Source organism: Xenopus tropicalis, chromosome 3, assembly GCF_000004195.4.
Source record: "Xenopus tropicalis strain Nigerian chromosome 3, UCB_Xtro_10.0, whole genome shotgun sequence".
NCBI classification, from domain to species: Eukaryota; Metazoa; Chordata; class Amphibia; order Anura; family Pipidae; genus Xenopus; species Xenopus tropicalis.
In genome coordinates, this window is record NC_030679.2 from 43,337,102 (window position 1) to 43,350,871 (window position 13,770).

Consider the following 13,770-nt stretch of genomic DNA (forward strand, 5'->3'; position numbering starts at 1 on the left):
GGGGTTTTTTGCAGCTATAACATAGCTGGGCTGCTTTATACTGATGTCCCCTGTATATATATTGAGTTTTGTTTTTTTTGAAAAAAAAAATGTGCTTGTTCTCCTGATATGGTGAGGGCAAGAAAGTGACTAGCAAGGAAGGGGACCAAAATATGAAACCTCTGTCCGTACAGCAAGTTGACACCTCTAAGGCACTTCTCTGTAGTAGTGTGGGCTGAATCCCGCCCACTAATGTTGTCAAACCAGTTCACCACGCCGATTGGCCGGTCCTGAAGACAACACCTGCTTGATTCCTTCATTCAAGTGACAGCAGCGCTGCCAGGGGATATTTGAGGCACCATCCCTCCCTGCTCCCAAATCATTCCCAGCACTAGGAGAGAAGATCAAGTTGCACTCTCAGTGAGAAGGGCTGGCTAGGGATAGGGCTGCAGCAGCACAGGGTGATCGTTGTCTCTCAGCCGCTCACAGTCGCACACTGCACAACGTTAAGGTTTAAAGAGAAACAAGACCATGTGCGTAGAACTTCTCAACAGACTGGTCACTCTGGGGCTGGTGTTTGCAAGCTTCAGCGCAGCCTTCGGAACAGATGCTACCGACCTGCCTGAAAACGCTCACGAGAGAGTAGACAAGCAGCTGCCTGTTCAGCAAAAAACACGGCTTTCCCTGCAGAACTCAGGTATGATAGGGGGACTCTATCATGTTTAGAGTGTAAGCTCTTTGGGGCAGGGATCTCCTGTGTCTCTTAAGGTGTGCCATTTAATCATATTTCATGTGTGTATATTCTGTATTTATTGCAGTGTTATCCCCTGTTTGTACTATCACTGTATTGTAGAAATGTACAGTGCTGTGTACACAGTGGCACCATATAAATAAAGATGTACCTACCTGACACAGGTTACTTCACGGCATCATTAAAAATTACAACAAATATTACTCTTGCTGTTTTAAAAATGGAAATATATTTATATTCTCTTTGGCTGAACACCTGATTTGCACAGTACACTATTTTAGCTTTAAATCATAAATCTTTTTTCTCATAATCACTTTTGAATTTAAAGAATCAAATGTTATTTATATATTTATGGATGGAATCTGTCAGTTCTCTTTCTGCTTGATTTTAGTCTATACATAACTTTATATGTCATTAAAAAAAAAGTGTTTTTAGACAGCATAAATGGAAAGCTCTCCAGCTGTACAGTAGCAACTGGGAGTGATGGGATTTGAAGTTCTGCCTCAGCTAAGATGCCAAAGGTTGCCTATTACTAAATTTAAACCTTTGCCACCTTACTATAAAGTAACAGGTTATAAGTATTTCACTGACACTGCAGCCTGATATGATAAGCCCAAGTGATCAAGAGATTACTATTTTTCCATGTTGCCAACAACTCCCCCCTCCAAAAAAAATGTCCCTGTTTAGAAAGCCTTGCTTTCCAGTAGTTGATCATTACAAGCTGCTTGATGACAAGCTCCTTGATTTAATGTATGCAATTGTCAGATGTTACAGTATCATCACGGTTGGGTTACAGGTCTCTCTAGCAAACCACGTGTTGCCTGTGGATGCCTGGGAAGGAATGTTACTCTCTCGCCTCACTGGGGGATTGCAGGGTTAATGGTCTTGGTTCTGGAAGGGAGGGAAAAAGTCCCCAGACAGAGTAGTAAATATGTTGGTGTTGTGTCTGACAACAAGGCTGAGAAAGACTTTTACAAGAAATGCCCTGTCTGCTCTTTCTAAAATATGCCAGTGAAATTTCTTCGTTCCAGTATATGGGCATGCTTAGAGGACTTTGGCACAAACATTTGAATAGAGGGCGCCATGGCTATTAATATTCATGTTATTTACTAACAGAATGTATTAGCATGAACTTTTTTAAACCTATTGCAGCCAAAAAGAGGTATTGCATTATCCCTGAGGTTGGGGGAGGGGGAACAAAGCCTTTCTCTTTAAATCTATAGATCAGGGATCCCCATCCTTTCTTACTCATGAGTCACAGTCAAATATAAAAATACACAAGCACCATAAATGTTCATGGAGGTGCCAAATAAGGGCTAATATTGGCTATTAGGCAGCCTCTATGCACACTATCAGCTTACAGGGGGCTTTATTTGGGAGTAAATCTTGTTTTTATTCAACCAAAACTTGCCACCAAGTCAGGAATTCAAAAAAAACTACCTGGTTTGGGGGCACTGAGAGCAACATCCAAGGGATTGGTGAGAAACATGTTGCTCACGAGCCACTGGTTTGGGATTACTGCTATAGAGCATTGCTAACTGTATGCACTACTTTCAGTTCCTGACCCACAGAGCTTACAGTTTAGGTGCCTTAGGGTAAGAAAATAAAGGCCACAGGGGGATGACCCAGAGAGTCAGTTTTATCTTTGAAACACTTATCTGTGCCTAAGGCAATAACTGCTATTTGACATCTGGATGATATATGTCCAAAGAGCTTGCAATCTCTTTCTTTCTTGCTTTCTTTTGTTTTCCTTTTGGCCCAAGGCCCGGGAAATGAGTCAGCAAATGGAAAGCCCCTCAAGCTGATGATTAATCTTGCGGAGTAGTAGTGACAAATATTGTAGGAAACATTTCACAAAAGAATCCATCTAACTCGCACTGTGAGCAATTAGTATTTATAGCAAGGGGTTTCCCATACTAAGTATCTTTATTCTATTTCTGCCCACATGTTATATATTCTTTCTCTTAAGACTGTGGGATTTCATATTAGAAATGATTCACACTGCAAGCTAGAATTACAGAGGCACTATATAGTCCAAGGTAATTGTGTTGCAAACAGAATACAGGATTGGATACAGACAATATTGCTAGCAGCAGCTATTAATAACATGCACAATGTATGGTTCATAATCATGCAATTGATTGCTTTCTAGTGAAAATAATTTTAGAAAATAGATGACTAACTGCAAGTGTATTGCAGGCACAGGCGACCTGCTTCCCTCCAGATGTTGTGGAACTTCAAGTCCTGTTACAAATCTGACAGTCCAAGTCTTACAGTGGGTTCCTGGAGTGCATCTGGGAGGCCACAGGTTGACCATCATAATAAGAAATGCATACAAAATAAGCGTTTTATACAGCTCCTATGAATTTCTCAGGGGGTGGATGGTTTCTGCCACTCCCCTATCCCAATACTCCCCTTCCCTGTCTGTTGCTTTGGCACAGATGCCCTTCAGGGACACTCACATGTGAATCAGATCTCTGTCCATTTCTCAGCTTGCTGGAGCAGCACGCCGTTTTGGGAACTGCTTCCTTTCAGATGCCAACACAAGCAGCACAGCCCGGTTCCCATTGCTAAGTACTAGCTGATTTAAAGCGGCATCTGGGTTATGACGAAATGTCTCCTTTTCTTGAATTGTGCTTTATTCTGCTTAATGCAATGTTCTCATCTGCTGTGTGTGTAAGTCTGCTTAGAAGGCATATGTGCACAAAAGGTTTGGTACTTGGGACACCCTGTAGGCATGGCGGGTGGCTTTTAACTGGCCAAGCAAGTTGTATTTTGTAATCTATGGTCAGTTGCAAGTGTCTTTTGGTCAACGGGATGTTTATGCACCAACACGTGTTTCCCAACCCTGAATGGCTACAAGTTCTCCTATCTGCTGGTAACAGCTCAAAAATACAGTAATTGGTATGGAGGTCCTGCAGGCAAAAGAAGCCCCTAGCAAATGGCACAGATTTATAATACTTTTATATCATAACTGTCTTGTAATTTCCATTTGCATATATCAGGGAAGAGCTGCCATTTTGCATTCCTGCATTAACAGTTGAATGTTAATAATGCAGCCAATCCAGGATTTGACCAAATACCAACATTTTGTACAGGATTCAGTTAAAGCTAAATCTTTCCTGTTCAGCCAAACCAAATCTCAAACTTTGGTCATGCGGCTTATAAGCGCTGAACAATTAAAGGCGACAAATGTTTTTCTTTTCAAATTATGCATTTTTGTGGGATTAATGATCAGATTTAAATATATTTATATTATAAATGTATATGAAAATTTTTGTTCTCTGCATTCCGTTACTTGTGCCTTTGTACTGACAACTGTCAAGGGAAGGTTAAAGAGAAGTGAAACCAGTTAGGTGTTTTTAAACCTTTCCCTGCCATGTTGTTTCCCAGGTTAAGGTCGCTGGCCCAGAAACATGGACTTTGTGTTGTCAGCAGGCTTTTACCTTCCATGCCAGTGGTGTAGAATATACAGCACTGGCAGGTAAAAGATTCATGCCGTTTAACTAAATTATTCTGTAGGAAGGAAAAGGCACACTCAGCCTACAGGATATTTGCATATGTGACCAAGTAGAGGTTACTATATTTTTTTCACTGGGGTGGAACAAATAAAAAATATGTGCTATGATACAGTATGACACAGTTGGGCACCCAAGAGCCCTTTTTGGGCCCCATGATTTCTGTGCACTGCCAGCTGCTGGTGTCTGGCTGTATGCCTCAGGATCTCCAGAATAATTGTGTTCATTTCTCACAGGAGACTAAAGGGTTGGCTACCACTATCTTTTGCTTGGAGCTATTCTATTTCATTGCTCTACAGAACTAATTCTCCTTCAGAAAACGGTGATTAAAACAATACTGTCATTTGATTTCTATCAATGTTTATTTCATTAGGCCATTTAAAAGCCAGCACAGTGCAAATTCAATTAGAAACCAAAACATTTGGGATAAAAATTATTTATTTTTGAAGAATAGATCATTATTCCAATGGTGGCACAAGATGCACCAGAGCTGCCATGAGAGCTGCTAAAGGAATGTGGCAGCTTTTTTGAGCTAATCTTTACTACTAGTAGCAGCCATCTCCATGCTAGCATGACAGCTCTAGCAGATGTATAAAACATACACTAATTCCATAGGTCATGGTGTCAGGTTTTGTAGAGGCCAATCTCTTTCATTACCATTACAGTGCTCTTAGTAATCTGGCAGAGTGGGGGATTGTATTAAAACATTTATGAGGTTGTGTTACCTAGAAACCCCCTTAGTCAAGCTCTCCTGTTACTGTGTTACACAACATTACAGAATACACTTAAGTCAAACTATCTATAAATTACAGAAGAGTTTAGATGTCACCCAAGATGCGGCATAAAGGCTACAGCCACAAATGGGTGATCCTCCATACTGCATGAGGAGGTGGAGAGGTAAGGTAATAGGTCAAGAAGGTGACATAGTGGGGACGAGGATAAGGCAGATTAGGGCAGGGTTTAGGGTGGGAGCAGGGATTAGGGTGGGGATCTTACTGTGCAGGACAGGTACAGAAGGACTAGGCTGGTACATTTGTAATACCAGGTGCTAACACTATCTGGAGGAACAAAGTTTTGACCCCTCTATCTTCTATTGTCATACCTTTTAACTCATTAAATTCTAATTTCATTAACATCTTATTTATGAACAATAATCACTGACCCATGGGGTGCAAGTGGTTTACATTGCAATGAAAGGGGGTTCCAAGGATTTTGTCACTACCAACCAAAATGAAAACCACCATACAACAAGACTATAAACACCCTTGCCCCTATACGGCCCTACTTTAATCTTAAAGGGCCTCACAGCTGTAATTTTTTTAGGGAAACTTTTACTTTCTTGTATAAGAAAAATATTAAGTTTGGATTGCATATTTTTTCATATTGATCTGTTTCTTTAAGCCTCTATGATGGTAACTACTGGCACAGACTTGCCTAAGCAGTCATTGTCTCTTTGGCAGGCTGGCCACAAGCTTCCCTTTTACTGAACATAGGCCTCCTATTGTGTGGTCTTGTAGCAAGGAATGATTTTTTTTCTCTAATGAAACAAGGCCATAAATGGAACTCTCTGTAGCAAAGATCATCAGAATAGAATTTTAATACAGTTTTAATATTACTAGTGCAGCATATTCAGTATTATAGTGAAGAGTAGCAATGTGATCTGTGACACAACAGCAGCCAAAGAAGTAGCATGGTTGTATTACTAGTGAGCAGCAATAAAGCCAAATATGTAAATCTACAAGATGTCACAAGCAGATATCTGTAATGTGATTGCATTGCAATACATTTTCATTGGGTTTTAATATTTAAGGAACTAAATATAATGGTAAGGCACAAGATTTAAATGGGACTACAAAAACAAATTATATATTTATATCATTATTATAAGACTTAATTTAACTATGGATCCTCTCCTCTACTGGGCAAAAATTGAATTAATCCAGTTTGGCCCACCACCTATATAGCCAGATTTGGCTAAGATTTGTTTGTATGGAGACCTTACCAAATGAGTAGTTATTTCTGCTTAAATTTGTATTCAAAATCCAAAGTGCCTTAAAAATTCTGGGCATGTATGGGCACCTTATTATTATTAGGGTTTTTATGCAAATAATGAGCAGGGGTAAATATGTCTACGTAACAAAGAAAAGACTTTCAGGAATTAAATTCATGATTCAGCATTATATAATATAGATAATCCAAGAAAGTACTCCTGCACTGGGCAATTCCATTCATGCATGGATTATCCAAGTTTTTTTTTTACTGTTTCTTAACCTCAAGGACCTTCAAGGATTAAAAAAAGCAAAACTAAACAATAAAAGAGGTTTTACTGGAACTAGCTGCATGCTTAGAACAGGGTATGGAAACAATATGTCACTAAAGCTAGGCTAAAGTTCTGTCCCTTGAGCCCCCAGACATTGCTTACATTCCAGTCTTAACAATACATCACCTGACGTCTGACTGCTTTCCAGCATGTATCCATTGTAGGAAATGGGAGAGTGGGAGAGTACAAGTGCAACGTGAGAAGAAGGACACAGATTACGTTACTTTGGGCTTCCAAGGACAGCATTATAATGAGCCCAGAAGCTTTTCAATGCTAGAGACAGAAGTTGCTCGCAGTTAGTAGACTGGTGACTGACGTAATACATTTTTAAAGACTTCAGATTAGACAAGCTGATTGTAAAGCAATATCATTCTTACTGTTTGATGCAGTGCTCTGTTCAATTTTCTAAGTATGGGGGTCTGTTAAATAAAGTGATATTTGGCAATGTGTATGTTTTGTACTTTCTGTTGTCTGAAGCTCTTTTTTTCAGCCTTTGTTTTCAATCTTCTAGTTATCTAAACAAACACACATCTTTATGGCAATTCTAATAACTCAATTATTGGGCCAAATCCCAAAATAGTGTATTTGGTGCATCCCTACAAAAATTACCCATCACAATAGTTTATAATACACTCTATGAGAAGCTCTGTGAGTGTTCATTGCCCTATATAGCTGTACTCTGTGTGACATCCATTGTCTTTCTATGACCACTGAACTTTTCAGTGGGTATAGGACTTTGTAATTTGTGTCTAACGCCATCACAGTTTCCATGTAAATAAATATCATAAGCCTTTTAGTTGTCACACTGTGGGTCTGTTTTAATTTGTGACTGCTTTAATCACAGCTGAGATTCAGCACTGCCTGGTGAATGCTGGAGACGTGGGCTGTGGGGTCTTTGAATGTTTTGAGAACAATTCATGTGAGATTCGTGGCCTACATGAGATCTGCATGACCTTCTTACACAACGCTGGAAAATTTGATGCTCAGGTAAATAAACATATTACAAAAAATGTATTTTTTGACAAAAATATATATATTTAAAGAAATTATATTTTTATATAGCTGTGTTAAAACAGTGTCTCCTGGGAACTTAGGAAGTGCAGTTCAGGTATTCCCTACTGGAGAGCAGGCATTTTAGGTGGTACCTCCTTAGAGTCAACCCCCATCCTCTTGTGATGACATTGAAATCATCCGTGCATGGAATGAATGCAGCAATGTGGTCGATTTAAAAGTTTCACAATATTGGGTCAAGGTAAGCTGCTGGCAATGAGTGCAAATCAAACAGAAGCTGGAACAGGCAGCTGGAAACAACAACTGACAGTTTTAAAAAGAGCAGAGAGAAACATTTATACAGTACTCTTTCTATGCAGTTCTGCTTAGGAATAGCCTTGTTTAGGGAGTCACCTTGTAGGTTTATCTAGGTCATGGGCCCCCAATCCTTTATACATGTAAGCCACATTCAAATGGAAAAAGTGTTGGGTGCAACACAAGCATGAAAATTTTTCCAAGGGTGCAAAACTAGAGCTATGATTGGCTATTTGGTAGCCCAGTGTGGACTGTCAGCCTACAGAAGGCTCTGTTTGGCAATACACTGGGGTTTTTATGCAACCAAAACTTGCCTCCAAGCCAGGAATTCAAAAATAAGCACCTGCTTTGGACCACTGGAAGCAACATCCAAGGGGTTGGTGAGCAAAGGTGCCTGGTCAACAAAGAAGAAGCAGTCAATCAGAAATTTGAAAACATAGTGCAAATTCAAATGCAACATAGAATGGACTTCCACATCAGTGTAGTTCAAGAGGCATTATGAAAAATCTGTATTTAGGTTTATAAGGAATGGTGACTAGATAAACAGTGAACCCATTATTTTTTTATTTATGACTTCTAGAAGGAATGATGTTTTTACTTAAATATACTTTACAGGTATGGGATCCATTGTCCAGAAACCTTTTTATACAGAAGGCCATTTCCCACAGACTCTATTTTAAGCAAATAATTTCCTTTTCTCTGTAATAATAAAACAGTACCTTGTATTTGGTCCAATTGGAGGCAAAACAATCTTATTGGTTTAATGTGAAATGTAGGCATGCACCGAATCCAGGATTCGCTATTCAGCAAGAATTTTTCTGCAGGATCCGAATCACGTGACTTTTTGTCACATAAACACAGAAGTTGAAAATATTCACAAATATTCACAATTTAACCCTTCCAAACCTAATTAGCATATGTTAATTAGGATTTGGATTTGGCTCAGTATTTGGCCAAATCCTTTATGAAGGGTTCAGGGGTTCGACCGAATCCAAAAAAGTGGCTTCAGTGCATTCCTATTTAAATGTTTCTTTCTTTTTTTTTGATAGACTTAAGGTATGGAGATCCAAAATATGGAAAGGCCCCTTATCTGGAAACCACAGGACCTGTATTTTTACAGGCATTACTGACAAATTATAACCAGCAATACTGCTTTACTTTTCAAAGGCAGGAATTATAGCTCATCGTTCTTTTAGGGCAGTCAAATATGAGGCTATAGCTTGCTGTGCACAGAACTGGGGTGACCAGTAAGTTGCATTGTTCTTTTGATATATATTTAGAAATGAGCAGTAGGGCAGCACCCTCTCATATGTCTTAATGTACATAGGCCAAGATGGTATGTTCTCTGTAACCACTGAACTATCCAGCAGTATTTGTCTCAAGGAGAAATTATTCTGTTTTATTCCTTTTTATTATGATTATAACAAGCATCAACATCAGATTTGTGGGAGGTCCAAAAGATTTTAGTAAAAATAAAACAACCTAACATAGGCTTAACTGTGCTTAACTTAGTATAATGATAGTTCCCTAGCTAAACTAACTGGCGTGATTCATTTCTTTTATGTCATTCACAGGGGAAGTCATTTATAAAAGATGCTCTGAAGTGCAAAGCTCATGCACTGAGACACAAGTTCAGCTGCATCAGCCGTAAGTGCCCCGCCATTAAGGAGATGGTGTACCAGCTGCAGAGGGAATGCTATGTCAAGCACGACCTCTGCTCCGCTGCCAAGGAAAATGTCCAAGTGATTGTGGAGATGATTCACTTCAAAGACCTCCTGTTACATGAGTAAGTGACGATGATCACAGAGTTGCGCTTCTGCCAAGGTCAATTCTTGGCCACTGCAGCCTGGATTTCTTGTTACAGGGAACTCTAAGCCAGTGGCACAGAGTGGTCATTAGCAGTGCCTCGGCATCCACGTTGTTCCCTGCGTCAAGGCTTGCTGGCGTATTTAAAGGTCTTAGTAAAATTCTGACACCTGATGTGTACTGAGTTGCTGAGTGAGGCTGGAAAAGAACATGATTTAGGCTACTGAGAAATAAGATGAAATAAATCATGATGGTTAAGTGCGCTTTATGACCATGGATAATTTTAACTAAGTGCTAGCAATAAGACCTTAACTTCCTTTTTGAGTATAAGGTGTCACAGGATAACAAGGGTTTTATAATGCCCTTAACTGACTTCAAGTGGACCACAGTAGGTGCTATGTGAGAGAAAGCAAATCATCAGTGTAGGAATTAATGTGAGCAGGTCATCAGGCTTCCTTTCTAGTCAATCCAATGCAATTGCCAAAGAGGAAAACAAATTTCCATTTAGTTCCTGTAGTTTTACCTGTTTATCATAGGCTGAGGCCTTCGATCAGAATTTGTCCTTCTGGTGAGAAGCCCTTCATACTCTTTCTATGGATATTTTGCAATCCTAAGAGATAAGACTGGTTACAGCCCAAAACTGGCATTTAGTGCTATGGAACATGCTGATGAGCCTCCTGGTTTATCAGACATCCGAAGGTGAAAGAACACCTTCGATCAGAATGCTTCATTTGTCCTTCTGGTGAGAAGCCTTTCATACTCTTTATGGACATTTTGCAAGCTTGCAGTTTGGGGCTGAAATAGGAGTTCTTAAAGTGTCTGAAATACCTGATTTATCTGCATGTTTGCATTTTTACACATGCGCTGAAACTGTCATATTACTTGCCTCAGCTCAGGCATGTTTCACAAAAAGACCAGATGTTTATGACTGATAAGGGTAGTAAATACTATTAAAAGGGAAGTTCACCTTTTGTATGTATATATACTACATATATAGATATGAATATTCTGAGACAAATCATAATTGGTCTTCATGTTTTGAGAAAACAGAGAGAAAGAAGAAGAAGAAGAATTACAATGTATTAATTTTAATTACAAAGTTGCTTAAAATATGCCATCCAAACAAAATGAAAGTTAACTTAAAGGTGAACTACCCCATTAATGATAATGAGGAATTTTCAGACAACTGTTTTCAACATTATAAACATTGCAATTACAGTTTGCATTGTACTCAATATGCTTAAAGAGCATATTTTCCCTTTCCAGTGACAGTGCAAGTTTGTACTGAAGTTATTGAAAATGCTTTTCTGTCTTTCAGGCCTTATGTTGATCTAGTGAACCTGCTGCTGACCTGTGGAGAAGAAGTAAGAGATGCCATTACTCGCAGTGTGCAGGCACAGTGTGCTCAGAACTGGGGGAGCCTGTGTTATATCCTGAGCTTTTGTACCTCTGCCATGCAGGGAGATAGTGCTGCTGTGCTGAGCCCCAGTCCACCTAAAAAACAAGGGGACTCTATCAAGTCTTTCCGCAGCCAGAGTGAGCCTCCTTCCCAGGGTGATGCAGAACGCGACGGAGCAAAATTCTCCAAAAATGATAAGGATAAAAATACCAAAGCACATTCCAATGTTCATGCCCGTGCCAAGACTGGTTACAGCCCAAAACTGGCATTTAGTGCTATGGAACGTGCTGATGAGCCGGCCGGTTTATCAGACATCCGAAGGTGAAAGAACACCTTCGATCAGAATGCTCCATTTGTCCTTCTGGTGAGAAGCCTTTCATACTCTTTCTATGGACATTCCGAGGTATTCACCATTCATGAAGGCAAAGCTATGCCTGCAATAAATTCTGGGATTCCTCAGCTGTATCACTAGCTCCCAAGGAGAGGAGGGAGTAGATATCATAGTTTCCTATTTACAGAGTTAAATACTGTTTTATATGTTAATTATAGTAAATATCAAATATTTCTGCAGGCGTTTGGCTCTGCTGATTAAATAATTTAACTGAGATGTTGGGTTATCACTAAAGCTACCTATAGTGTGTACAACAAGTAGGGTCATTAGATTGCCTTCCTCTTTCCTCCCTGGGTTCCCACCTGACAGCCAACACAACCGAAAAAGGAAAAAAGGAGCATGATTCTGCGCCGATATGAATTCAAGCAAAACATTGAATGTCTTGTTCAACCAATCACCTCAGCATGCATGATATATATAATTATTAATTCATATTACAAGGATATATTTCCTTATCTGCTGCCATTGTGTGTGTGTGTGTATGTGTGCATGTGCGGATTTACACATATATGTGTGCAAGGGTGTGTGCATATATTTACGTATACATCCGAATGTGTGGGGGTCTTTTGTTTGTGTGATGTTAAATGTTAATGTTTGTTTACATGTATTCCTACTGGGTCAGTTATTGCTGTTAGTGTACATATTTAATGCAATATTTATTGTATTGTTCTTCCTTATGCACACATATACATATATGAATCCGTACACATGGACACACTTCCCATATTCACACACCAGTTATCCTACTCAAAGAACAGACAGATACAGATACATTCTGTGTTCAGCTTAGTTAGTTTCATTTTTGGGGTTTTTTTCTTGTTTTTTTTTAAACCATCACCTTTCCTTCCTTGTGTTGTACATAATTTATGCCACTAGTCCATTTTGTTAAGCGACCTAATATAATTTTATACAGTCCTGTAATGTTATTGACATTATAACACATTATTTATTGCTATAATTATTTTATTATTAATAAACTTTTTATGTGTCATTGGGAAATGTGTTGAGGTTAAAAGACACCATTGCATTTATTTAACTGGTAAATAAACCTAAATAACTGGTTCTTGGAGAATGTTACGCCAAGCGAGAGGATCTTCTCCCGATATCCCCACTTATGGGTGGGTGATATCGAGCTAATTTAGTTGTTTAGCCCTGAATAATGGGTATAGGCGTTGGTCGGTTGGGGGCCACATCCCCCCCAATCCAACTAATTTTTAAACCTGCCCAATCGAGATCTGGATGATTTCAGGCCGTGTATGACTACCTTAACGGTAGGATGTAGAAGATAAGGGTTCATGGTAATAGACTAGACATACTATAGTATACTATATAGAATTGTGGTCATGCTTAACTCTGCTAAGCTCTATGTTTTAGAGATACAGGCCCAGACTGGCAATCTGTGGATTCTGGAAAATGCCAGAGGGGCTGCTGTAAGATACCATAGAAAGCCAGTATTTATTACGCCTTTGGGGGGCTGTTTGGGCCTTGTGTACTTGAAATGCCAGGGCCTATTTTGAATTCAAGTTAATACCTGTATGGATAGTTTTATATGCCATGTAAATGCCATGCAACCCTCTATTAAAGTCCCCTACAGCATGATCTCCTGGCTGCAGCCAGATGGGTAAGTGTTGAGTATTGTATATTTATGGGATGTTGTAGCCAGTGTTTCCTTGCCACTGTCTTGCCAGTCTCTAACCAGCACTATACAGACCACACTTTTGTTTTACTGCAATGTGATTCTTGGCACTACACCAATCTCTGTAAACTTTTCAATTAGGTCAGATTGCTGGATCTCAGCTCCTCTTTCCCCCTACCCAATGCTAATACCTGTTGCTGGTTAGATAGGGCCACTTAGTTATAACTGTGGCACAAGTATCAGGGTGGAATATAGAGGATATTTACTCTGGTCTCCAAGCGTCAAAGAAGCTGCATGGGGAGAATATGTGGAACAACTGTTAGATCCTACCAGACGATATGTCAAGGATGTCCAATCTGCAGCCACCAGCTGTTTAGGAATTGCAACTTTCAGCATCCTGCAACAGCTGAATTGTATTGGGGATTTTGAGATTTTTAGTGCAACAATAGAGCTGTGAGGTTGCAGATTACAAATCACTGGTTTTAGGTAATATCCCTTTTCTTCCTGATAGACGGAGCTTAGCCTTCCTGCATCCACATGGACCAGTTGTTTTCTATCTCCTAGATTTTATTCTTGAGCCTAGCAAACAAGCATGCATCTGAAAAACCAGTGATATGCATACCAGTGGCTTTAGGTGGCCAAGGGGATGAAGTTGATCAACCCAT

General features: G+C 39.5%; 1 protein-coding gene across 1 annotated transcript; it reads left to right on the forward strand.

Moving 5' to 3' along the window:
* Positions 1-377: 377 nt before the first annotated feature.
* On the forward strand, positions 378-12,468 carry stc2 (stanniocalcin 2). The gene is made up of 4 exons (NM_001016004.2): positions 378-676; positions 7,413-7,555; positions 9,448-9,659; positions 10,998-12,468. The coding sequence occupies exons 1-4, from the start codon at positions 511-513 to the stop codon at positions 11,401-11,403; spliced, it is 927 nt and encodes a 308-aa protein (NP_001016004.1). The 5' UTR covers positions 378-510; the 3' UTR covers positions 11,404-12,468.
* The last annotated feature ends 1,302 nt before the right edge of the window (positions 12,469-13,770 follow it).